The 23,514-nt window shown below is 43.4% G+C and overlaps 1 protein-coding gene and 1 pseudogene across 3 annotated transcripts in view; one reads left to right on the top strand and one right to left on the bottom strand.

Moving 5' to 3' along the window:
• LOC148145077 (uncharacterized) overlaps positions 1-23,514 on the top strand; it is a 132,601-nt pseudogene that overhangs the window by 104,993 nt on the left and 4,094 nt on the right. The window contains exons 7-14 of the transcript XR_015750890.1: positions 2,903-3,042; positions 4,460-4,537; positions 5,437-5,491; positions 10,254-10,417; positions 11,982-12,050; positions 16,132-16,186; positions 17,914-18,000; positions 23,208-23,279. The product of XR_015750890.1 is annotated as an uncharacterized LOC148145077 (transcript). The remainder of the gene's footprint in view (positions 1-2,902; positions 3,043-4,459; positions 4,538-5,436; positions 5,492-10,253; positions 10,418-11,981; positions 12,051-16,131; positions 16,187-17,913; positions 18,001-23,207; positions 23,280-23,514) is intronic.
• dstyk (dual serine/threonine and tyrosine protein kinase) overlaps positions 14,888-23,514 on the bottom strand; it is a 136,172-nt gene continuing 127,545 nt past the window's right edge. Inside the window, exon 11 of one of the 2 annotated variants that reach the window (XM_087973463.1) lies at positions 14,888-21,926. In XM_087973463.1, the coding sequence (XP_087829589.1) occupies positions 21,816-21,926 (111 nt within the window). In that variant the 3' untranslated portion in view covers positions 14,888-21,815. The remainder of the gene's footprint in view (positions 21,927-23,514) is intronic. The other variant, XM_043716404.2, reaches the window with a different exon arrangement.

The raw sequence follows: 23,514 nt of genomic DNA, 5'->3' as shown, positions 1-23,514 counted from the left end.
TATATACCACCCTCTGTGTGAAAACGTTGCCCCGTAGGTCTCTTTTATATCTTTCCCGTCTCACCCTAAACCTATGTCATTAGACAGTTACTTCAGGAGAAACATCTTAAACCAGAAAGTGGAGAATTTGGAACTCACTACCACAGAGAGTTTATGAAGTGAATCGTATAAATACATTGAAAGAGAAGCTGGATAAAGAGGGAGAAAGGAACACAACGATATATTGATCAGGTCAAGAGAGATGGGAAATAGTGAGGACTGCACATGTTGGAGAGTCAGAATCGATAAAGTGTGGTGCTGGAAAAAGTACAGCAGGTTTGGCAGCATCTGAGGAGCAAGAGAGTTGAGCCCCCAGTCCTGATGAAGAGTCCTACCCAGAATGTCGACTCTCCTGCTGCTCGGATGCTGCCTGACCTGCTGTACTTTGTCCAGTGCCAAACTTTATTGACTAAAGAGAGATGGGAGCAGGTTGTGTGTAGCATTAACATTAAGTGGCCTCTTTCTGTGCTGAACGTTCAATGTAATCCAATAGAATAATTCTCAAACTATTTGAGTTAAGTACTGCAGCTCATGAAATCATCAGAAGATGGAGACTCTGTCACTGTATGTCTGCCAGTCTTTTGTAATAGAGTCATAAAGTCATAGAGACGTACAACAGTTTGGTCCAACTCATCTATGCCGATCAGCTATCCTAACCTAATCTAATCCCATTTTCCAGCACTTGGCCCATATCCCTCTGAACCCTTCCTATTCACATACCCATGCAGATGCCTTTTAAATGCTATAATTGTACCAGCCTCCACCACTTGCTCTGGCAGCTCATTCCATACATGTACCACCCTCTGTGTGAAAAGGTCCCCCTTTGGTCCCTTTTATATCTTTCCCCTCTCACCCTAAACCCTCTAGTTCTGGACTCCCACACTCCAGGGAAAAAAAACCTTGTCTGTTTATCCTATCCATGCCCGTCATGATTTTATGAACCTGTGTAAGGTCACCCCTCAGGCTCCCATGCTCCAGGGAAAACAGCCCCAGCCTGTTCAGCCTCTCACCACAGCTCAAATCCTCCAACCCTGGCAACATCCTTGCAAATCTTTACTGGACTCTTTCAATGTCACAACATCTTTCCGATAGGAAGGAGACCAGAATTGCACACAATATTCCATAAGTGGCCTAACCAATGTCCTGTACAGCCGCAACATGACCTCCCAACTCCTACACTCAATGCTCTGATCAATAAAGGAAAGCATACCAAACGCCTTCTTCACTATCCTATCTACCTGCGACTCTAATTTCAAGGAACTATGAACCTGCACTCCAAGGTCTCTTCGTTTAGCAACACTCCTTAGGACCTTACCATTAAGTATGTAAGTCCTGCTAAGATTTGCTTTCCCAAAATGCGGCATCTCGCATTTATCTAAATTAAACTCCATCTGCCACTTCTCAGCCCATTGGCCCATCTGGTCAAGATCCTGTTGTAATCTGAGGTAACCCTCTTCGCTGTCAGCGACATCTCCAATTTTGGTGTCATCTGCAAACTTACTAACTGTACCTCTTATGTTCACATCTTATGTTCTCCCTGTATTCCATGAGACCTAACCTTGCCAACCAGTCTCCCATGAGGAACTTTGTTGAATGCCCACTGCTTTGCCCTCATCAATCCTCTTTGAGCTCTTTCTGTTTACATCCCCAGATACATTGTGACCTCCTGCCAGTGGAGGGAGATTTTGTGGCCTGTCCTATTTCAGGTCCCAAAATAAAAACAAACATAAAATTAAAATGTGATGAATGTTAAATTGCTAGCCTTCCATTTACAGCTGCAAGAGTCAGTCACAGTTATTCATCTGCATTATGTATTTCAATGCAACCTCCAGCTTACGTTCTCTCCTTCTTAATAACTTCACTTACTGAGGGGGCAGAGGTGCGCAGCTCTTTTTTATTTTATCTTAATAAGTGAGAGGTATAATTTGAGATGTATAAAATTAGGAGGAGCATAGATGGGGAAAACAGGAATGAACTCTTCTCTTTGACAGAGGGATGAATGTAGAGGGGGCATAGATTTAGAACAAGGGACAGGGGAGGGTGTGAAGAAAGATCCTTTTACCCGGAAGGTGGTGGGAATCTGGAACTCACTGCCTGTAAGGGAGGTAGAGGCAGAAACCGTCATAACATTGATGTAGCACTTGTGATGCCAAAACATACAAGGCCAAGTGCTGCAAAGTGGGATTCAAATAGTTGGGTGCTTGACTGGTACAGACTCAATTGGCTGAAGGGCCTTTTGCTGTTGACCTCTATGATCAACATACATCAAATTAACCAATCACCCAATTACAAAAGCCAGCCCTTAAATATATGTTCCAGTGAGCCACATGTTGTCTGTTATTTCTGAAGCATATGTTGGTTTGTTGGCGTTCTCATGTTAGAGTGGTGGTGTCCCTATCTCTGAGCCAGGAGGCCCTGCTTCAAGTCCCACCTGCTGCTGAAGTGTTTTATAATATTACTGAACAGTTTGATTCAAAATATCACACTGGTTCATTTTGAAAGGGACCGTCATTTACAATACTGTGAATTAACTATTCCCTACCTCGTGATTTGGTACATGATTTAGGTACGTGGACACAGAATTGAGTTCACATAGACATTTTGATGGGGCTGCTGTGAGAGGCTGTTTCCTCTGGCTAAGGGTCAAGAATCATGGGATACAGTCTCTAACCTTTTGTGTCTTTCCTTAAGACCATGACTGATTTTCTACATCAATGGCATTATTCCCATATTGCCTTACTATCAGTGAGGGACGTTTCGTATGTAGTCATACTTTGGGATAGGCGGGTAAGATGGACTGAAGGTCATAGCCTGCTGGAAACTGTTGATGTGTGATTGTGTAATTTCAATTCTTGCTCTCCAGAGATCACTGTCCAATGTATTCTGAACAACAGTGACTTCACGGTGACCTACAGCAGCTCCCATCCTAACCTTGAGTACTTAGTTTATCTCTGTATCTGGAAGAGTCAATACTGCAGCACTGAAGAGGCTCAGAATCTTGCGGTAAATATGCAGTCATCCTGATCAAGAGCCAACACCTTCCTTGGATAACAAATTGAGAGTGGAAATCTCCAGAAATAAACATTTAAACAACAAGGAGTGGAATCTGCAGTTCAGAATTGGAACCCATTCTTAATTTGTTATCCATTGAACTGCGGTGTATATTTGAACTGCGGTGTATATTTGAACTGTGGTGTGTATTTGAACTGTGGTGTATATTTGAACTGTGATGTATATTTGAACTGCGGTGTACATTTGAACTGCGGTGTATATTTGAACTGCGGTGTATTATTACTGGACGGGTCAGATCCCAGACAGAAATCTGTATCACTAAACAAACCATGTAATGCTGCATATTTGGTTGTAACAATAAGACAGAAGTTTATTTTACAAAAGAAATGAAGATGAAATAGAATAAACATCAACTATTTACACATTCTTGGGGTCTAGATTAGAGTGGTGCTGGAAAAGCACAGCAGTTCAGGCAGCATCCGAGGAGCAGTAAAATCGACGTTTCGGGCAAAAGCCCTTCATTGCTGATGAAGGTCTTTTGCCCGAAACGTCGATTTTCCTGCTCCTCGGATGCTGCCTGAACTGCTGTGCATTTCCAGCACCACTCTAATCTAGACTCTGGTTTCCAGCATCTGCAGTCATTGTTTTTACCTTATTTACACATTCCATAAGTTTACAGATTTTGAAACACGTGGTACCATAGTAATCCCAAAACATTCCTTTACAAATCTCTTTGCACAAGACCCAAAAAACCCTTTGTCCAGTTCTCACAGCAGAGAAGAGTCCCTATCTGTTGCATCTCTGTACGTTTAATTTAACTGGAACTTCAACTCCCATCTACAAAACTTGATAGCTTCTTCATGGACTTTACATATGCCTGAGCATAATGTTCTCAGCTTTAAATAACCTCTTCAGGGTTTTATCCAAACACTCTTAGTGGGTTTGTTTTATTATCCTTCATTGTCTAAAGTAATCTCTTTTCTACTTTCTCCCTTTTTTGTGAGTGATGCTTTATGTATCTGTGCTCATCTATAGACTTATGCTGAACTACCCTAAAATTGTTTTATTGTTTAAAAAATTATTTTCAAGCTCTGTGTGTTTCTCTTAAGCTTAAAAAAAATCAAAACTTTCTAACAGAAATCCTGATGCAGAACTGTTTGCCTTTTTTTATGCAAACTCTCCTGATGTGCCCCTCCTGTTTTGAAAGCTACTCCCTCAAGCTGTTCAAAAGAATCACCATGGCTACAGAAATATCCACAAATTGTCCCGGCACACAGGAACATTTAAAGTTCAAAAAAATCCAAATTAAAAATATATTATATTAAGTGTAAAAATTAACCCTCGTATACTTGGCACTATTCTAACTTGTCAGGCAAAGTGATGGGTATGTTCTGTTTTTGAATTACAGCCACCCATGGATGCATTTGGGAAAACCAACAGCATCAGATTCAAGAATGTCCCAGTGATCCCATGTCTCTGTGTCCGGGTAAGCTGACTTTTTAACTGCGGCGGTCCATGTGGTGTAGGTAGATCCAAAATCCAGGATTTTGACCCAGTGACAGTGAAGGAACGGTGATACATTTCTAAGTCAGGGTGGTGTGTGACTTGCAGATAAACAGACAGATAGATTTTTCAATCAATAAGGGGATAAGAGTTCTGGAGAAAATAAAGGAAGGTAGAGTTGAGGAAAATCAGATGGTAGAGCAGACTTAATGGGTGGAATGGCTTACTCTACTCCTATGTCTTATGGTGGAAGATGGTAGTGTTCTTAGACTTCTACTGCCCTTGTCCTTCAAGGTGTTAAAGGTTTGGAAAGTGCTGCAGGGCATATTTTAGATAGTACACACTACTGCTACTGAACGTCAGTGATGAAGGGTGTGGATGTTTGCAGATGTGGTGCTGATCAAAAAGACTGCTTTGTCCTGGATGGTGTCGAGCTTCTTGAGTGTCGTTGGAGCTGCATCCATCCAGGCAAGGGGGGAGTATCCATCACACTCCTGACCTGTGCCTTGTAGATGGTGGACAGGCTTTGGGGAGTCAGGAGGTGAGTTACTCACCACAGTGTTCTAAGTCTGTGGCCTGTTGGCTGTTGCAAAAGTAAAAATGCTGTAAGTGTGTTGTAGGATAAGCAACATCTATGGAGAGAAACAGTGAGGCATCTCTCTTTGACAGCGCTTTCATTGTTTATCCTTGTACCACTGTGAAGTGGCTTGAGCCTTTTATTCCACGTGAAAGGCATAGAACGAGTCCAAAGTTTTGGTGGTCTAAACAACAAAGGCAAATTGACGATTTTGCATATGTTGATCTCACCCATCCCTTTGGAAATTACATCATCTTTAAAGAGATTTTGCTGTAAATACCATCTCTGTTCTCCTTTCATCACAGGTAGCCACAAAAAGCCACAGTCTGTACCACGAGCAAATGGAGTGTCCATTCAAAGGTATGTCAGAGGGTAGAAGAAATGCTGAATGACCATAGTGCTGTCTTAACTTGATACTCAGGGTTATGACACAACATTGTCGATGTTTAAAATGAGGTGCTGGAGAGAAATTCACACACTTCCAATTTTCCTTTAGGATTTCTCAAATTGTTTCTGAATTTCTAACTTGCATTCCATCCATAAATGATTTCCATTCCCGTAGCCTCAGAGGGAGAGATATTATAATTTCAAGCTCAGTTCCAGGAATCTGAGCAACATCAATGGGACTGACACATCTGAAGGAGTTCTGCATTCCCAGCAGGTGCTGCCTTTACAATGAGACATTTAAACAAGGATCTGTCCCTCCTCTCTGTTGTGCATTTAAACAAATCACTATTTCAGACAAGAGGGGAGAGTCTTGCCTGAAATGTATCCCTCAAACAAAAGAGTTAAGAAGCAAATTATATCGTCATTATTTCATTGCTCTTGGTGATCACCGTGTACAAATACAGTTTCCCTCTTTCCAATATCACAGCAGTGACAACTCTTCACAAAGCTTCAATGTTGTATAGTGTTTTGGAATGTCTCATCTGAGAGACTGTGCAACACTCCCACAGCGCTGACCCTCTGAAAGTGTAACACTCCCACAGTACTGACCCTCTGAGAGTGTTGCACTCCCTCAGTACTGACCCTCTGACAATGCAGCACTCCCTCAGTACTGACCTTCTGACAGTGCAGCACTCCCTCAGTACTGACCCTCTGACAGTGCAGCACTCCCACAGTGCTGGCTCTCCAACAGTGCAGCAATCCCACAGTAGTGACCTGCTGACAGTGCAACACTCCCTCAGTACTGACCCGATGACAGTGCAGCACTCCCACAGTGCTGGCTCTCCGACATTGCAGCAATCCCACAGTAGTGACCCGCTGACAGTGCAGCATTCCCTCAGTACTGACCCGCTGACAGTGCAACACTCCCTCAGTACTGACCCGATGACAGTGCAGCACTCACTCAGAACTGACCCTCCAACAGTGCAGCACTCCCTCAGTACTGACCCGCTGACAGTGCAACACTCCCTCAGTACTGACCCGATGACAGTGCAGCACTCACTCAGAACTGACCCTCCGACAGTGCAGCACTCCCTCAGTACTGACCCGCTGACAGTGCAACACTCCCTCAGTACTGACCCGATGACAGTGCAGCACTCACTCAGAACTGACCCTCCCACAGTGCAGCACTCCCTCAGTACTGACCCTCTGACAGTGTGGCGTTCCCTCAGTACTGACCCTCAGACAGTGCAGCACTTCCACAGTACTGACTCTCAGACAGTGCAGCACTCCCACAATACTGACCCTCGGACAGTGTACCACTCCCTCAGCACTGACCCTTTGAGAATACAACACTCCCCCAGTATTGACCCTCTAGCTGTGCAGCACTCCAGCAGTACTGGCCTTCTGACAGTGTAGCACTCCCTCAATGCTGACTGTCTGACAGACCACCCATTTAACTCTCTCTGCTATAAGGGAAACATTTGCAGATTCTCCAATCTCTCCACGTAACTGAAGCTCCTCATCCCTGGGATCCTTCTAACAAATCTTTCATGCACACTTTGCAAGACTTTGATCTTCTTCGATGCCCACAGTGAAACATAATATTCCAGCCGACATATCAAGGTTCATCATAACATCACACAACATGTGGAGGCAGATTCCGTCAGAGGTTTATAAAGAGAGCTGGTTATATATTTGAAAATGATGAAGTTAGCGAGCTACAGAGATAGGGCTGGAGAATGGGACCAGCTGGGTAGGTCTTTCCAGAGCTGGTACAGATATAATGGGCCAAATGGCCTTCTTCAATACTGTAAAAATTTATAATTCGATTATGTGGCTGTACAAAATCTGACATAACATTTTTCCATTGGTGCCCTTGCCTTGATAAAGTCAAGAAACCTGCTTCCCTTTTTTATTTAAAACTGTCTTAACACATAAAATTTTATGAACACATCCCTCAGAGGCCCACTATTCCTGCAGTCCCATTTAAAACTGCATCCTTATGTTGGGGGTGGGGGGAGGATGAGAGCAGTGAGCTATTTGCAGAGTGGGGATGGTGAGGGTGATGTGTTGGGAGTTGGGAGTATGGGAATAGAGTGCCAGTGCTCTAGTGGAACTGTCACTGGAGTATGAATGCAGCGACCCAGGTAATGTCCGAGGGATCCTGGTTCGAATCCTACCATGGGGCAGATGGTGGAATTTGAATTCAATAAAAAAAATCTGAGATTAAGAGCTTAATGATGACCATTGCCAACTGTCAGGAAAAGCCCATCTCGCTCACTAATATCCTTCAAGGAAGGAAATCTGTCATCTTTACCTGGTCTGGCCTACATGTGACTTCAGACCCACAGCAATGTGGTTGATTCTCAGCTGTCCTCTGGTCAATTAGGGATAGGCAATAGATACTTGCATGACCAGCAACATGCACTTCCCGTCAATGAATATATATATATATATATATATATGGACCCTTCTCTGGTCCATGGGAATACCCCCTCAGCCTCAATATTGAGCACCCCAACACAAAGTCTGCCACCCATGGGTGCTCCCACCCACCCTGTTCCTCAAAGGAACCTTCACCACCCTGCCCTGAGAACCCCTTCTCCATTCCAACCTTACCTAACACTCACCTGGTCCAGACTCCAGGACATAGCCTCTGGTTACAGTCATAGTCCCAATGACTCCAGCTTCTGGAACTGCTGGGCCTATAGAGCCACTAACTATACACATTGGCAAGCAGTTGGTGGGGGAATCCAGAACTAAGGGGTATAGGTTTAGGGTGAGAGGGGAAACAATTAAAAGGGACCTAATGGACAACGTTTTCCCGCAGAAGGTGGTGCATGTATGGAATGGGCTGCCAGAGGAAGTGGTGGAGGCAACTTGATGGGTATATGAATAGGAAGAGTTTAGAGGAATATGGGCCCAATGCTGGAAAATGGGACTAGATTAGGTTAGGTTACCTGGTCAGCATAGACACGTTAGACCGAAGGGTCTGCTTCCATGCTGTACATCTCTATGACTCTATGATTTACTGGCTCCTAAGCGAGGGCAGAATTCCTGCCTCCAGACATTTGACATTGCTCAGAGGATTAAATAGCTGTGGGACAGCCAATACTAGTGAGAACGCTTTCTCCACAAAATCTTCAAGTGGGACAGGAAATCTCACCATCTGAAAAAAATCCCAGCCACAGTCTCCTTCCAAAATGCACCACATCACATTTCTCTGCGTTAATGTTCATCTGCTAGGTGTCTGCTCAATGCACCAATTTACCAACATTCTCCTGAATTCTGGTACAGTTTATACCTTTTACAAGTTTCATGTCAACGTTGAAGTTATGGTGCATTTATGCAAGCTCAGGCCTTGTATACTAGGAAAGAGCAGTGGTCCTAATACTAAGGTAAAAACAATGACTGCAGATGCTGATGAAGGGCTTTTGCCCGAAACGTCGATTTCGCTGCTCCTTGGATGCTGCCTGAACTGCTGTGCTCTTCCAGCACCACTAATCCAGGTCCTAACACTAACCCTTGGGGACATTCAGAATACTTTCCTCTGTGTGAAAAGCAATCATTCACCCTTAGTCTCTTTATTCTGTTTCTTCCCTAAGTTGTTTTACCCATTGTTCATTCCCATGGCCTTATTGTCAAGTCAAGTCTAGATATTTTCCTAATCAACCTGCACAGAGATATTATTGTACACTCCTAGAGAAGGTAGGACTTGAACTCTGGGCCTCTGGGCTTAGAGGTATTAAACACCACCAACTTGAAGTCATCCACCCTGAGAAATGACCTCCTGGGGCACATTGTCTGCGGTTTTGTAGTGGTAAGTTTTTTGTGCAGTACTCACTGTTTGAAATTCAGGAAACACAGTATCCGTCTCACTGCCTTCATCAACCGTCTCAGTTATTTCATCAAAGAACTCAAATCAGGTTCCACATGATTTGCCTCTAACAGATCCACCCTGGCTGTCGTTCATGAAAATTGATTTTGTCTAAAGATTCCCCACCCACAACACTAAGTCCTTTCCATTGTTTTATGTCCTGGGTTTGTACACCCCCACCCCCAAACCACTGCTCTGTTCCTCAACTCCACTCAGGTAGCTTCTCTCTTTGTACACTCAAGCACATTTGTCAGGGCTGCAATAGTGTCTGTAGTCAGGACTGCCACCAGTCTCATTCCTTGCAACCTTTTCTGTTTTTCCAGTATGGAAGGATATGCCAGGCTTCTGTTATTGCCTGTTAAATCCCATGGGGCGACATGTTTCTGTGCTTTATTTTCCATGATCTGTATTTTATGCACATTAAATTTTCATGCAGACAGTAGCATGGTTGTAATGACTAACAGATGGTCCAGCTAACACTCTATGAAGATGTATTCAAATCCAAGCAGTTCGTGATTTTGGAATCTTAGGTCAAGATTTGAAAGTGAGTCTCACTGATGGTGACCATTGGTAAATTATTATTGTTTGTTATAAAAACCCATCTGATGCTAATTAGGGAAGGACATTTGCCTGGTCTGACCAACATGTGACTCCAGTCGATAAGTTGCATGGTTGACTCTTAACTGACCTCTGAATTGGCAAGTCACACAGTTCAAGAAGCAACTCTGGGCGGGACTCGGGTGCTGGTTTTTCTGGCCACAGTTAATCACATGAAAGGTTAAAGACAAATCTCTCCAACCCCACCTTAGTCTGCCTTATGTTTCTCCCCTGCCTGGTCTCTCCTCTTACTGAATGCAGAGAGTCATCAACTGACAATCAAGTTGGAATCAACTGCATCAGCTCTCCAGTTGCAACCCAGTGGCTTTCCAGCAACCTGCACCATCAGGATCAAAGCGATGTTCTTCTACAGAGAAGACAGCACAAGGTGGCTCACAAACATGTCAGCAGTTCAGGAACTGTTGGTGAGTTCCATTTTGAAGCTTCTTAGCCAACTGAAGGCAACAAAGCCAATTATGGCAATGATAATCGCAATGTTTCTCTAAGATTTTGTCAATAATGAGCAATATTCCAGGTAGAGCCCACTAGGAACAGGCAATTCTGGATTTGGTGATGTGTAATGAGGCGGCTTGGTTAGGGAGCTTAAGGTGAGGAATCCCCTAGAGACCAATATATGATAGAATTCATCTGCATCAGTTTTCACAGTGAAATAAACCTGTAAGATACCAGAATATCAAGAGGGTCAGGGCAGAGGTGAGTGTTGTAGCCATTACTAAGGAGGAGATGGTGGGGTGCTGAAAGGTACGAGGGTTGATAGATCACTCTGGACCAGATGGACTACACTTCAGAGTTCTGAAGGAGGTAGCTGAGGAGATTGTAGAAGCATTGGTGGTGAACTTTCAGGAACAGTGGAGTCAGGAAAGGTCCTATAGGACTGGAAAATGACTAATGTAACACTCCTGTTTAAGAAGGGAGGGAGTCAGAGGACAGGAAGCTATAGGCTAGTTAGCCTGACTTTGGTCCCATTAGTAAGAATTTAGAGTTCATTATGAGGAGGAGATTGTGGAATACCTGGAAGTGGGGAGGCTGTGAAAAGACTTGGATGGGATGGGAGAGCGGGCAAAGAAGGGTAACTGGAATACAATGTGGGAAAGTCTTAGATTAAACACTTTGGTAAGAAGAATAGAGGCAAAGACTATTTTCTAAATGGAGAAAGGGACTTGGGAGTCCTCGTTCAGGATTCTCTTAAAGTTAACAAGCTGGTTTATTTGGCAGCTATGAAGACAGAAGCAATGTGAGCATTAATTTCAGGAGGGCTAGAATTTAAAAGCAGAAATGCACTGCTGAGGCTGTTTAAGGCTCTGGTGAGACTGCATTTGGAATATTTTGAGCAGTTTTGGCTTCCGTATCTAAGGAAGGATGTGCTGGCCTTGGAAGGAGCCCAAAGAATGTTTACAAGAATGGTCCTGGGGACAAAGGGCTTGTTCTATGAGGAGTGGTTGAGGTCTCTAGGTCTGTGCTTGACTGGGTTTAGAAGGATAAATGGAAATCTGATTGAAACTTACAGAATACTGAGAGGCCAGGATAGAGTGGACATGGAGAAGATGTTTCCACCAGGCGGAGAGACTAGGACGCAAGGCCACAGCCTAAAAGTGAATGAACAACCTTTTTCGAACTGAAATGAGGAGGAATTTCTTCAGAGGGTAGTGAATCTTGGAAACTCAGTGCCACGGAGGGTTTTGGAGGCCGAGTCATTGAGTATATTTAAGACAGAGATAGATAGGTTCGTGACTGGTAAGGGGATCAAGTATTAGGGGGTGAATGGAGTGAGAAACACATCAGCCATGATCAAATGGTGGAGCAAACTCGATGGGCCAAATGGCCTAATTCTACTCCTATAGCTTATGGCCTACTGTGACTCTGGTGACTTTGCATGTCAAGAAATCACAAGAAAGAACAAGGTCAAGACCCTTTTTTTGAATAACTGTTTTCATTACCCATTAATTTGTATCTTTGCCCAACTTGTAGGTCTCTGAATCGAAGATACATGAATTCAGCATCAAACCATCTCTGCAGGACAAGGTGTTGTGTGTGAAGGTCAGTCTGTCTTCCTCCTGTTGATTTTGGTCAGTGTTAATCCCTTACTGTGATTGTGGGGTGAGGTGGGCTGTTACAGTCCATTCACTGAGTCCAAGTTGCCATGGTAACTTTTACAGACATGTTGTACTCTGGAGCTATAGATAGTGATGGTACAGGTACCAATGTTCTTCTGTCACCTGCTTGGCCAGGTGCACTAAACCATCAATGGTTGATTCTTCCTTCATGCTTTCGTTATTTATTGTGTTTTTCCCTATTTTTCTGCCAGTTTCCTTCCAGTGTCTCCTAACAGTATTGACTCCTTGCTGACACATGACACAAAAGCAGCCGTTTTCTGTGTGAGATTTCCAATAGTGGTCATGAGAAGATTAGCATCCCAAAGGATGTTGTCTCAGCTATTCCTCACCCGATGCCCACACAATGTGCACTTCCAAGCAAGATTTAATACTTTATCATGTGCCAACATACCCTGAATATGTTTGCAGCACACAAACAGGACACTTAGCTCAATACATCCAGGCTTGAGCTGACTAGAGTCATAGAGATGTATAGCACGGAAACAGACCCTTCGGCCCAACTCGTCCATGCCGACCAGATATCCCAACGCAATCTAGTCCCACTTGCCAGCACCCAGTCCATATCCTTCCAACACTTCCTATTCATATCCCCATCCAGGTGCCTTTTAAATGTTGCAATTGTACCAGCTTCCACCACTTCCTCTGGCAGTCTATTCCACAAATGCACCACCCTCTGCATGAAAATGTTGTCCCTTCGGTCTCTTTTATATCTTTTCCCTCTCACCTTAAACCAATGCCCTGTAGTCTGGGCTCCCCCACCCCAGGGAAGAGACTTTGTCTATTTATCCTATCCATGTCTCTCATGATTTTATAAACTTCTATAAGCTCATTCCTGAGCATCCGACACTCCAGGGAAAACAGCCTATTCAACCTCTCCCTATAGCTCAAGTCCACCAACCCTGGCAACATCCTTGTAAATCTTTTCTGAACCCTTTCAAGCTTCACAACATCCTTATGATAGGAAGGAGACCAGAATTACATTCAATATTCCAAAAGTGGCCTAACCAATGTCCTGTATAGCCTCAATATGACCTCCCAACTCCTGTACTCAATACTCTGACCAATAAAGGAAAGCATTCCAAACACCACCTTCACTATCACATCCACCTGCGACTCTACTTTCAAGGAGCTATGAACCTGCACTCCAAGGTCTCTTTGTTCAACAGCACTCCCTACGACTTTACCATTTAGTGTATAGGTCCTGCCCTGATTTGCCTTTCCAAAATGCAGCACCTTGCATTTATCTAAATTAAACTCCATCTGCCTCTCCTCAGCCCATTGGCCCATCTGATCAAGATCCATTGTAATCTGAGGTAACCTTCTTCGCTGTCCACTGCACCTCCAATTTTTGGTGGCAAACTTACTAGTGGCTAGTAACATTGTACCTCTCAAATGCCAGGCAATGACCATCTCCAGTAAGAGACAATCTAACCATTACCTCTTGACATTCAATGATGTTATCATCACAGAATCCCCCACAATCAACATCCTGGGGTTACCATTGATCAGAAACCCAACTGGACTCACCACATAAACACAGTGGCTACAAGAGCAGGTAAGAGATTAGGAATACGACGGTGAGTAACCCACCTCCTGACCCCCCAAAACCTGTTCATCTATCTACAAGGCACAAGTCAGCACTTGCCTGGATAGATGTGGCTCCAAAAATATTCAAGAAGCTTGAAACCTTTCAGGACAAAGCAGCCCACAAATCCACAAACATCCACTCTCTCTACCACCCCATGCTCAGTAGCAGTAGTGTGTGCTATCTACAACTTTAGATTAGATTAGATTACATTACATTACAGTGTGGAAACAGGCCTTTCGGCCCAACAAGTCCACACCGACCCGCCGAAGCGAAACCCACCCATACCCCTACATTTACCCCTTACCTAACAGTACGGGCAATTTAGCATGGCCAATTCACCTGACCTGCACATCTTTGTGACTGTGGGAGGAAACCGGAGCACCCGGAGGAAACCCACGCAGACACGGGGAGAATGTGCAAACTCCACACAGTCAGTCACCTGAAGCGGGAATTGAACCTGGGGCTCTGGCGCTGTGAGGCAGCAGTGCTAACCACTGCGCCACCCATGTCCTGCAGAAATTCACCAAAGGTCTTTAGACAGCACCTTCCAAATCCATGAACACTTCCATGTGGAAGGACAAGAACAGCAGATACATGGGAACACCACACTCTGTAAGGTCCCCTCTTGACTTGGAAATATATTGCCATTCCTTCATTGTTGCTGGGTCAAATCCCAGAATTCCCTTCCTAAGGACGTGTGGGTCAATCTACAACACATGGGCTGCAGCGATTCAAGAAGACAGCTTACCACCACCTTACCAACAGAAGGGCAATGAATATTGGCCCAGCCAGTGATATCCATGTCCCATAAGAGAATTTAAACAAGTTCATGCTGAAGTTTATGCTCTATCCTCATCTACGTATCCATTCAATACATCCAGTGACCTGATTGACATGAACAAAGTTTGAGGGACATAGGTCGGGTTCATAGGGAGAAACCTTGCTCCTTTGTGGAGGGGCTAATGCCCAAAAGATTTAAACAAAAGAATAGGAAGTTAAGAGTGGATTTAAGAATAAATTTCTCTGAGCCAGAGGATGGTGGGTATCTGGAATTCTGCCTAAAAGTGGGGTAGAGGCAGGAGCCATCGCCACATTATCAGGTAATGTCCTGTTCTCTGAACTGGAAACTCTGGGTTCGAATCCCACTCTGGGACTTGGTGGTCAAGGAAAGTGTGTTCATAATGCAGGCAAACACAGTGAACATTGGCCTGCAAATCCTTACTGAGGGATAGATTCCTGGTCAACCATGCAATGGGATTATAACGGTGCCTCTTCTATCACTATCCATAGCCCAGGCTACAACATGCAGGTAAAATTGTTGCCACAGTGACTCAGTTTCCTTGTGTAAGATATAGTATTCAAGGGCCATGATAATCAAATATAGGCAGTCAATTATTTGCAAGTAATTTTAAAACAGTTTATTAAGAAGCAGCCATTTAGATATGTTACTTTAGCTAAATGAAAGAAAATGTATTCAATCTGAGACAGAGTGTTTCATTTAAACCAGAGGGTGAACAGACAGTTGGCAGAGTGTGTTGATAGTATTAAGAATTCAGCTGCTCTATCTGTTGCCCTTGGACATCGGCGTAGCTGTAGCTTGAAGGGCACTGTCTAAGAAATGGCTTGATCAGTCTGTGAGACAGTTATAGTAATTCAGGCAATAGCTTCAAGATGTTGGTAAGGAGCAATGTTTCTTCAAAGGTAATCTATGTCAGCACACTGATTGCAATATCTACTTCCGATTCGGGGAGTCATTGCCCTGCTCAGGCCCTGGAGGGCTGCATATCCAATAAGAAAACAAGAGGGATTGCTGGTTATGAGGACTTTTCAGGCTCAACAGGGTGCTGTTTGCTGTTCTTGGTGTCTTGGTAAAATTCCTTTCTATCGAGACTGTAGTGGTTTTGAGACAATGAGTGACTTTCAGATAGATCTTACGACCCAGCCATGTTGCTGGAGTAAGGTGGAGGCCAGGTCAAGTAAGAAAGGCTGGGGTCTGCTTCCCTAAAGGAAGGGCATTAGTTGAACCAGATGGGTATATATGAGAATTAACATTGGCTCCATGTTCATGATTAAGTTTGCAAATTGCACACCTAACATGGTGGGATTTGAATCCAGATTCCCAAGTCATTACCTGGGTGTTTGGATTACTATCCAGTGACAATACCACTATACCACCACCAGCCCTTTGACAGCATTTATTCATGGTGCAATTCCTTGAGGAGCAGTTTGGTCTAAATGGCTGGTGTTGGTCAAATTGGTACCAACAGCATGAGGTTCAATATCCATTCCAAACAGGGCTGGGTCATTTCTACCTCCTTGTCCTGTCCATGCTGGAGGTTGGGCCACTCTAGGTCTAACCTTCCCTGAGTGAGAGAACTCTGGGTCAAGCACATTCACGTGACTTTTTTTTTTGCAGGTCTGGTCTGATGACATCTATCCGCTGCCTGAAAAAATCTACTGTACGCAGCCAAGTAGGAAAATGTTTCTAGATAAAGCAATTTGTATGAAATGTAACAACTTCTCATCTTCATTCATTGGTTTAAATGTATATGTTAAAACACTAAATAGGCCTCATATACTTAACTCAGCTGCTGTTTTTCTGTTAGCGAGAAGTGTTTGTTGATGATACTCTGTCTTTTCCCGTCTTTCAGTTAGATGCTCTGTGTGTCGAGTTTCCATTGTTCAGGGTTGTCCAGGTGTCAGGTCAGGGGAAATTGGTGGGAAAGAGCAGAAGGAGCTTTAGGAATATGAGAGCTGCAAGATGGGAAAAACAAGTGTCCATTTAATTCACCTTCTTCTATCCTAGTAGTCTAGAGTGGACATTTATCAAGGTTTACAGTAGATAGTCTGCCTTATAGTCCAGAGTGTGGGGCTGGAAAAGCACAGCAGGTCAGGCAGCATCCGAGGAGCAGGAAAATCGACATTTCAGGCAAAAGTCCTTCATCAGGAACTGCAGTCCTCCAGCATCTGCAATCCTCACTTTCGCCTGGTTTGTAGTCCATCTGGCCATTATCTGGTACAGGATTTCTTTATATCTATCATCTTGCTTTAGTGTAGTACCTGCAGGGACCTATGCTTGTTCCCTGCCCTGCAGCATCCTCAGAGACACACAGAAAAACAGAAATCGGTTTTCAGATCATTTTTTGCACCCCACAGTGTGTCTGATTTGCTTGCAAGTTGGTCTTTTCCATCTCAAACCAAGGTGAATTGCCATATTTGATTAACTTGAGTATCTCACCTACACAAGCGATGATGTCACCTCCCTGCACCATATTGGCCAAGGTATTGCCATGGAGACAGGGGAGTTACAGCCCTCCCTTGCAAAATTCAAAACAAAATGGCTGCTGTTAGCTGTGAATCCACTTGTGGACAGCAGATGTTCAACAAGTCTAAGTGCATTAACAACCAACTTGAAGGTAGTTGGTTGAGCTTGAAGTTTGGCTCCCCTGATGGGAGTGGCATGCATTCATGATCAAGGAGTAATTGTTTGCAGACAAATGGAATATGTTCAAGCCTCATGTGTTCCTGAATACACAGGGGAGCTTTCCTATATAGAAAGTCCCTATGCTTTCACCATGGCAATGCCTCAGCTAATAATGGTTGACTTTCCAACCAAAAGACACCTTTACCTCCTGAAGGTAACTTACTCTGATCCTCTGAAATGTGGTATTCCTGCATTTTACCCCAAAGTGTGTAAGATGGAAAGCTTCAGCAACATGCTTCTCATGTGAGCAACATTAGGGAGCAATTTAACTGAGAGCTTTAAGATGATTGAAAGAATTGATTGGATAAATAAACAGAAATTATTTCCTCTAGAGGGGTGGATTCTAGAACCAGAGACTGGAACTAAGATTTAAGCCAAGCCATTGCTGTCTGATGTCAAGGAGCATTCCTTTGCATAAGATTGGGAGTTGGGGGGAGGTTGGTGATAGAAATCTGGAGGATTCCAGGTAAAAATTATCAAAGGGCGGCGGGGAGGGGGGGGGGGGGGGGGGGTTGGGGGTATGCAGCCAGGTAAATGGAGCTAAGATAGCTCAGCTATGATCTAATTAACTGACATAATAGACTTTGGAATGACCTTGCTTTTCTCGTCCATCCTTTCCAAAGATCTGTCGATGTGAGGGGACCGGCAGCACATTTCGATTTAAGAAAAATAGTCCAATCCAACTTTAGATATAACTATCTTTCCATCTTTCAGAGAGAACTCTATCCCGCTGGCTTGCTGCCATCTCACTGATAAGTCTCATCCTCTGTCCATTGGCTGCAATGATCTTCTACAAGAAATGTAAGTGATGTTTGTGATATTGTCGGTGTGTTTAGGATTCCCACTGCAATCAATAACAACTGAACTTGGTAGGAAAGTACGCCAAACTACTCCAGAAATGGCTGGGGAAAATACTAACATTAAGGGCACAATGATCACAAAATAATTCAATTTAATCAAATAGATCATCTAAAACAGAGGTTTGTTTTAAATTCGTGGGACATAGGCTTCGCTGGCCGGACACAGCATTTATTGCCTGTCCTTAGTTGCCCCTTGAGAAGATGTTGGTGAGCTGCTTTTTTAAACCGTTGCAGTCCACATGATGTAGGTTGACCCACAACGCCCTTAGGGAGGGAATTCCAAGATTTTGACCCAGTGGTACTGAAGAAACTGCGATATATTTCCAAGTCAGGATGGGGAGTGGCTTGAAGTGGAACTTGCAGGGGGTGGTGTTCCACGTATCTGCTGTCCCTGTCCTTCTACATGAAAGTGGTTGTGGGTTTTGAAGGTGCTGTCTGAGGATCTTTGGTGAATCCAAAGGATCTGTGTTAGTTGATACAAAGCTCAATGTTAAGTGTCATTGCAGTGCTCTCTCAGCATTGCACAAATTGTTAAAGGAAAGTCTTGTATTTATATAGCACCATAGTCATCAAACTCCCCAAAATGCTTTCCAGCTGAGTTATATCTTATTGAAACATCTAAGATCCTGAGGGTACCACAGTGATTTGGTGACAGAGGAAAAAATAATTCAGTTGTGTGTAAGAGTAGTATGGTGATGAAACGTCTGAAAATGAACCTTCCAGCTCAGCTAGCAAACCTACATCCAAAACCTGAACCTGAGCTACAAATCTTCTCAAAACTTGATAAAGGGGTCATTTTCTGGTTGACATGTGGCCAGTGGTATACCACAAGACCTTAGGGTTTGACCTTTTTACAACCGATAGAAATGATTTGGATGAAGGTCTCATTTCTAAACTTGATGATACAAAGATAGTTATGAAAGTAAGTTGTGAAGAGCACTTAAACAGGCTACGACAGGGTATGGTTAATGAGCGAGTAAAGATCTGGCAAATGGAACAAAATTAGGTAAGTGAGAAATTGGAGCAAAAAGTAATAAAGAAGCATTTTATTTAAATGGTGAGAGATTACAGAGTTCTGAAATGCAGAGTGATCTCTGTGCACTCATGTATGAATAGCAAAGGATTAGTATGCAAGTACAAAAAATAATTAGAAACCTAATGAAATGTTATCACTTACTGCAAGGGGAACTGAATGCAGAAAAAGAGACGTTATGCTTCAGTTACACAGGGAATGCAATGATGAGACATCTCAAACACTTTGCCTATTATTGATCTCCTTACTTAAGGAAAATGGAAATGCATTATAAGTAGTTCAGAGATGGTTTCTTTGATTAATCTTTAAAATGGACAGGTTTCTTATGAGGAAAGGATGGACCAAGTCTCGGCTCATATCCACTGGAGGTTAAATCAATAAGAGGTGACTTGATTGAAACCTAGAAGATCCTGAGGGATTTCGACAGGCTCCAGTCATGAGAGAATTTACAACTAGGAGTTATCCATTTAGGACACGGATGAGAAGATTTTGTTTTCTCAATGGGTTGAGAGTCCTTGAAACCCTCTCCCTCAAAAGCTGCAGAAACAGAGTCTTTTAATACCTTTAAGGCAGAGATAAATTCATTAAAAGTTAGGAGCTATGGGTTGGGAATGTGGAGTAGAGGTTACCATCAGATCAGACATGAACCTATTGAATGGCAGAGCAGGTATGAGAGGCTGAATATCCTACTCATGTTTCTCACTTGTATGTTTATATGGCAAGTACAGAGGAGCCCAATTTAAGATTATGTAAGCTTGCTTTTACACTGGAGATGAAGAGATCTATTTTTTGTCTTTGAGGCTTGTTAGTCAGTTAAAGTAATGGAGACTGTATATGTCTTAATTTGTACCAAATTCTATTCACCTTTCTCCTCATTGACCTCATTGGTTCCCGATTAAGAAATGCTTCAATTTTAAGATTCTCATCAACCCCTCTATGGCTTCAGCCCTTTCTATCTCTAATCCTCCTTTAAACTCCTGCCACAACCTTCCCAACACTCCACCAATGCTGTCTCTTCACTATCTCTGATTATAGTTGCCCCAGCAGGGGCAGCCATACCTTCAGCTGCCTGGGCCCTAAGCTACCGAACCCGCTCCCTAAAGCTCTGCTTCTTTTCCTCCCTTTAAGATGCTCTTTAAAACATCGCTCTTTGGTGAAGCATTTGGTCACGCGTACAAGTCTCTTTATGTGGCTCCATGCCGCATTTTAAATTGGTGATGTTCCTCTGAACATCCATGGCGTTTGATTATGTCAAAGGTGCTATAAATACAAATTTCTGTGTCACTCCACAGCATGTCAGCTGCTTGGAATTTTCCAGATAAGAGGAGGAGTTGGGTGTGTAATCTTAGTGCATTGTTAACAATAGGATTTATTCATTTCCATTCAACTGTGAGCAGGGGTATCATGCTTCCTTAAACACTTATTGACTCATATTTGTTTGGCTGTTTTTCGTATACAGAGTACATGGAGATTCAGTGAAGTGGAAAGTACCAGTTAGTGAGCTAGCTGGTCAGTGCAGTTACTGACATACACCGTGGGTGTTCTCTCCTTTTTTTTGTAGCGTGTGAAACTTGTGATTGTCATGTCCATTGGGTGTGGTAGGATGATGTGGAAAGGTTTGCGTGCAGATACAGCAAGCAGAAAAGCAAGTGGCATATTGGTGGATATTGCAAAGGCATTGGAGTAGAGGAATTAACAAGTCTTGCTACAGTTTTCACAGGGCTGTAGTGAAACCACACATGGAACATGGTGTGCAGTCTTTGGTCTCGGAGTGTAAGGAAGAATATCTCTGCATTGGAGCTTGTGCAACAAATGGTCACTAAATTGCTTCCTGGCATGTGTGGGGTTGTTCTATAATGAGGGAGAGAGTGAATTGGGGCCTATATACTCTGGAATTAAGAATGAGAGGTGTTGTCAATGAAACATACAAGGTTTTGCAAGATCTTGACAGAGTAAACATTGAGAGCTTATCTCCCTGATCGAGAAATCTAAAACAGATGGGCATAGTCTCAGGATAAGGACCAGACCCAGTTTAAAAAGTTCACTCATGGGACAAGGGCATTGCTGGGTGGACCAGCATTCATTGCCCATCTCTTGTTGCCCCCTTAAGAAGGTGCTGGTGAACTGTCTTTTGAACCACTGCAGTCTATGTGCTGTAGGTAGACCCAGAATGACCTTAGGGAGGGATTTCCAGATTTTGACCCAGCAACAGTGAAGGAATGACAATATATTTCCAAGTCAGAATGGTGAGTGACCTGGGGGCAATCTTGGAGACGATGATAATCTATTTTCCTTGACCTTCTAGATGATAGAGATTATAGAACTGAAAGGGACTGCCTAAGGATCTTAAGTGAATTTAGGACTGAGATGAGGTGAAATTCCTTCAGTCTGAAATTCCATACCTCCTGAGCTGTGGATGCTGCATGGTCAAATATACGGATGGGTGGGATTGACAGATTCTTAGTCTCTCAAGGAATGAGTGGAAAAGTGGAATTGAAGCCTGAAATCAGCTGTGATCACATTGAATAGTGGAGCAGGTTCGATGGGCCAAATAGTCTACTTCTGTTCCTAGCTCCAGTATTGTTTTCTGAATTAGAAAGTTTGGGATTCAAGTTCAGGATCTCCCTACAGTTGTGCAGAAAACTTCAGTTTGGTTTTTCAAGAGCAGTTCTGAGGGAATAGTATACTTTTACAGCTGATATCCAGAGACCCTGTTTTCCGACTCAGGGGATATCGAAAGGCATCAGGGCTTTCCCCAAACAGGTAAAATGAAAACACTGGGGGTGTTGGAGGTCTGAAGCAAACACCAAACATGCTGGAGAAACTGGCAGCATCTGTGAAGAGAGAAAGAAAGTTAATGTTTCAAGTCTGATATGATTCTTCTGCAGAACTCAGTTACAAAACATTAGCGTTAATTGGAGAGGAACAGGGAGTTCTCCTCGTTGTTTTGCTCAATATTTGTCACCTCAACCAACATTAGCAAGACAATGTCATCATTGCTGATTGTGAGACAGGGTGGTGTGAAAATTGGAAGCTTTGTTTCCTATGTTACAGGACTCCTAGAAAGGACTCTGTTTCTCTGTAAGATGCTTTGAGACATCCTCAATTTGTAGATTAAGAATCTAATTGTGACCATGAATCCATTGTTGATTGTTGGAAAAACTCATTCTGGTTCACCAATGTCCTTTAGGCAAGAAAACTGCTGTCCTTACCTGGTCTGGCCGACATGTGATCCCAGACCCAAAGCGATGTGGTTGATTCATAACTGCTCTCTGGGCAATTAGCGATGGGCAAGAAATGCTACCCCAGTGCTGCCCTCATCCCGTGAAGGAATAAAGAAAAAATAAAATGGAACTTTTCTGTTACAGAGCAGTGATGACCCTCATTTTCAGCTGCTAAGAGGTGCTGCTGCAGCTCAGGCTGAATGAGGGAGAATCGCCTTTGATCAGTTTCGAATCCCTTCCACTTGGGAGTGTGGAGTTTCTGTATGCATAGAATCTGAAGGGAGCTAGGTTGCATACACTTGCTGCCGTAGAAAAACAACAGGGATCCCATGCTCATCAGAGTGTCACCCCATAAGACACAGGGCTCATCACCACCTTCTGAAGGGCAATTAGGGATGGGCAGTAAATGCTGCTTTCACCAGTGATGGCCATGTCCCAGCAATAAAGGAAGAAACCTGGATAGACTTACGGGAAAATGGAAAATGCAGTAAATACCCAACTCCTGTTGACATAAAGTCATTGATCTTAAATGTTACCTTTCAAATGTCCACTCTGTCTGTCTCAACAGATGCTGCCTGATCCTACATGATGAGCATTTCCAGCATTTTCTGTATTTATTTCCAACATCTGCTGTTCTTTGCCTTTGAAGTTAGAATTCTATGGAAGGGGCTGAGAGCTAAACTCCATGAGATCTACTGGGTGCAATCAGCTGAGTCTCAAAACAGCTTTCCTGTTGCCCTTTTCTCTTGCTAGTGAGCCACAGGGAAGCAATGCTGCACTGATTCAAACTCTGTCAATAGGCAATGAATTATTGGCATCTCACCATTGTAGCCTGTAATCGTCTCTCTCTCTTTTTCTGGTGTCACAGTGACTTCTTTTTTCAATCAACAGATAGGAAAAAATATCAGCTTTATCAGAAACGTCAGGATGAAAACGAGCAGCTGAAAGTGCTGATGGCCCCAGGTAATAACATGCAGTGATCTTCTGGAGTAACTTCTTCAATGTCTCCATTTTCCTTTGAACGTGGAGGTGGTTATTCAACTCCCTGAGCTTGTTCTGTAATTCAGTTTGACTGTGACCAATCTGCAATCTCACTCCATTGATCCAACGTAATTTCACTTCAGTGGAAACCCTTATTGAAATCTACCAATCTCACCCTAGCGAGCTTTCAGAAACCTGTTGTTTGGTGCTGACTTCA

The sequence above is a fragment of the Chiloscyllium plagiosum genome, unplaced genomic scaffold (assembly GCF_037043375.1).
Source record: "Chiloscyllium plagiosum isolate Xiang-an unplaced genomic scaffold, Cpla_swu_hap1 HiC_scaffold_26, whole genome shotgun sequence".
In the NCBI taxonomy this organism is placed as follows: Eukaryota; Metazoa; Chordata; class Chondrichthyes; order Orectolobiformes; family Hemiscylliidae; genus Chiloscyllium; species Chiloscyllium plagiosum.
Note: the sequence above shows the minus strand (reverse complement) of the source record. Positions and strands in the feature narration are given on the sequence as shown.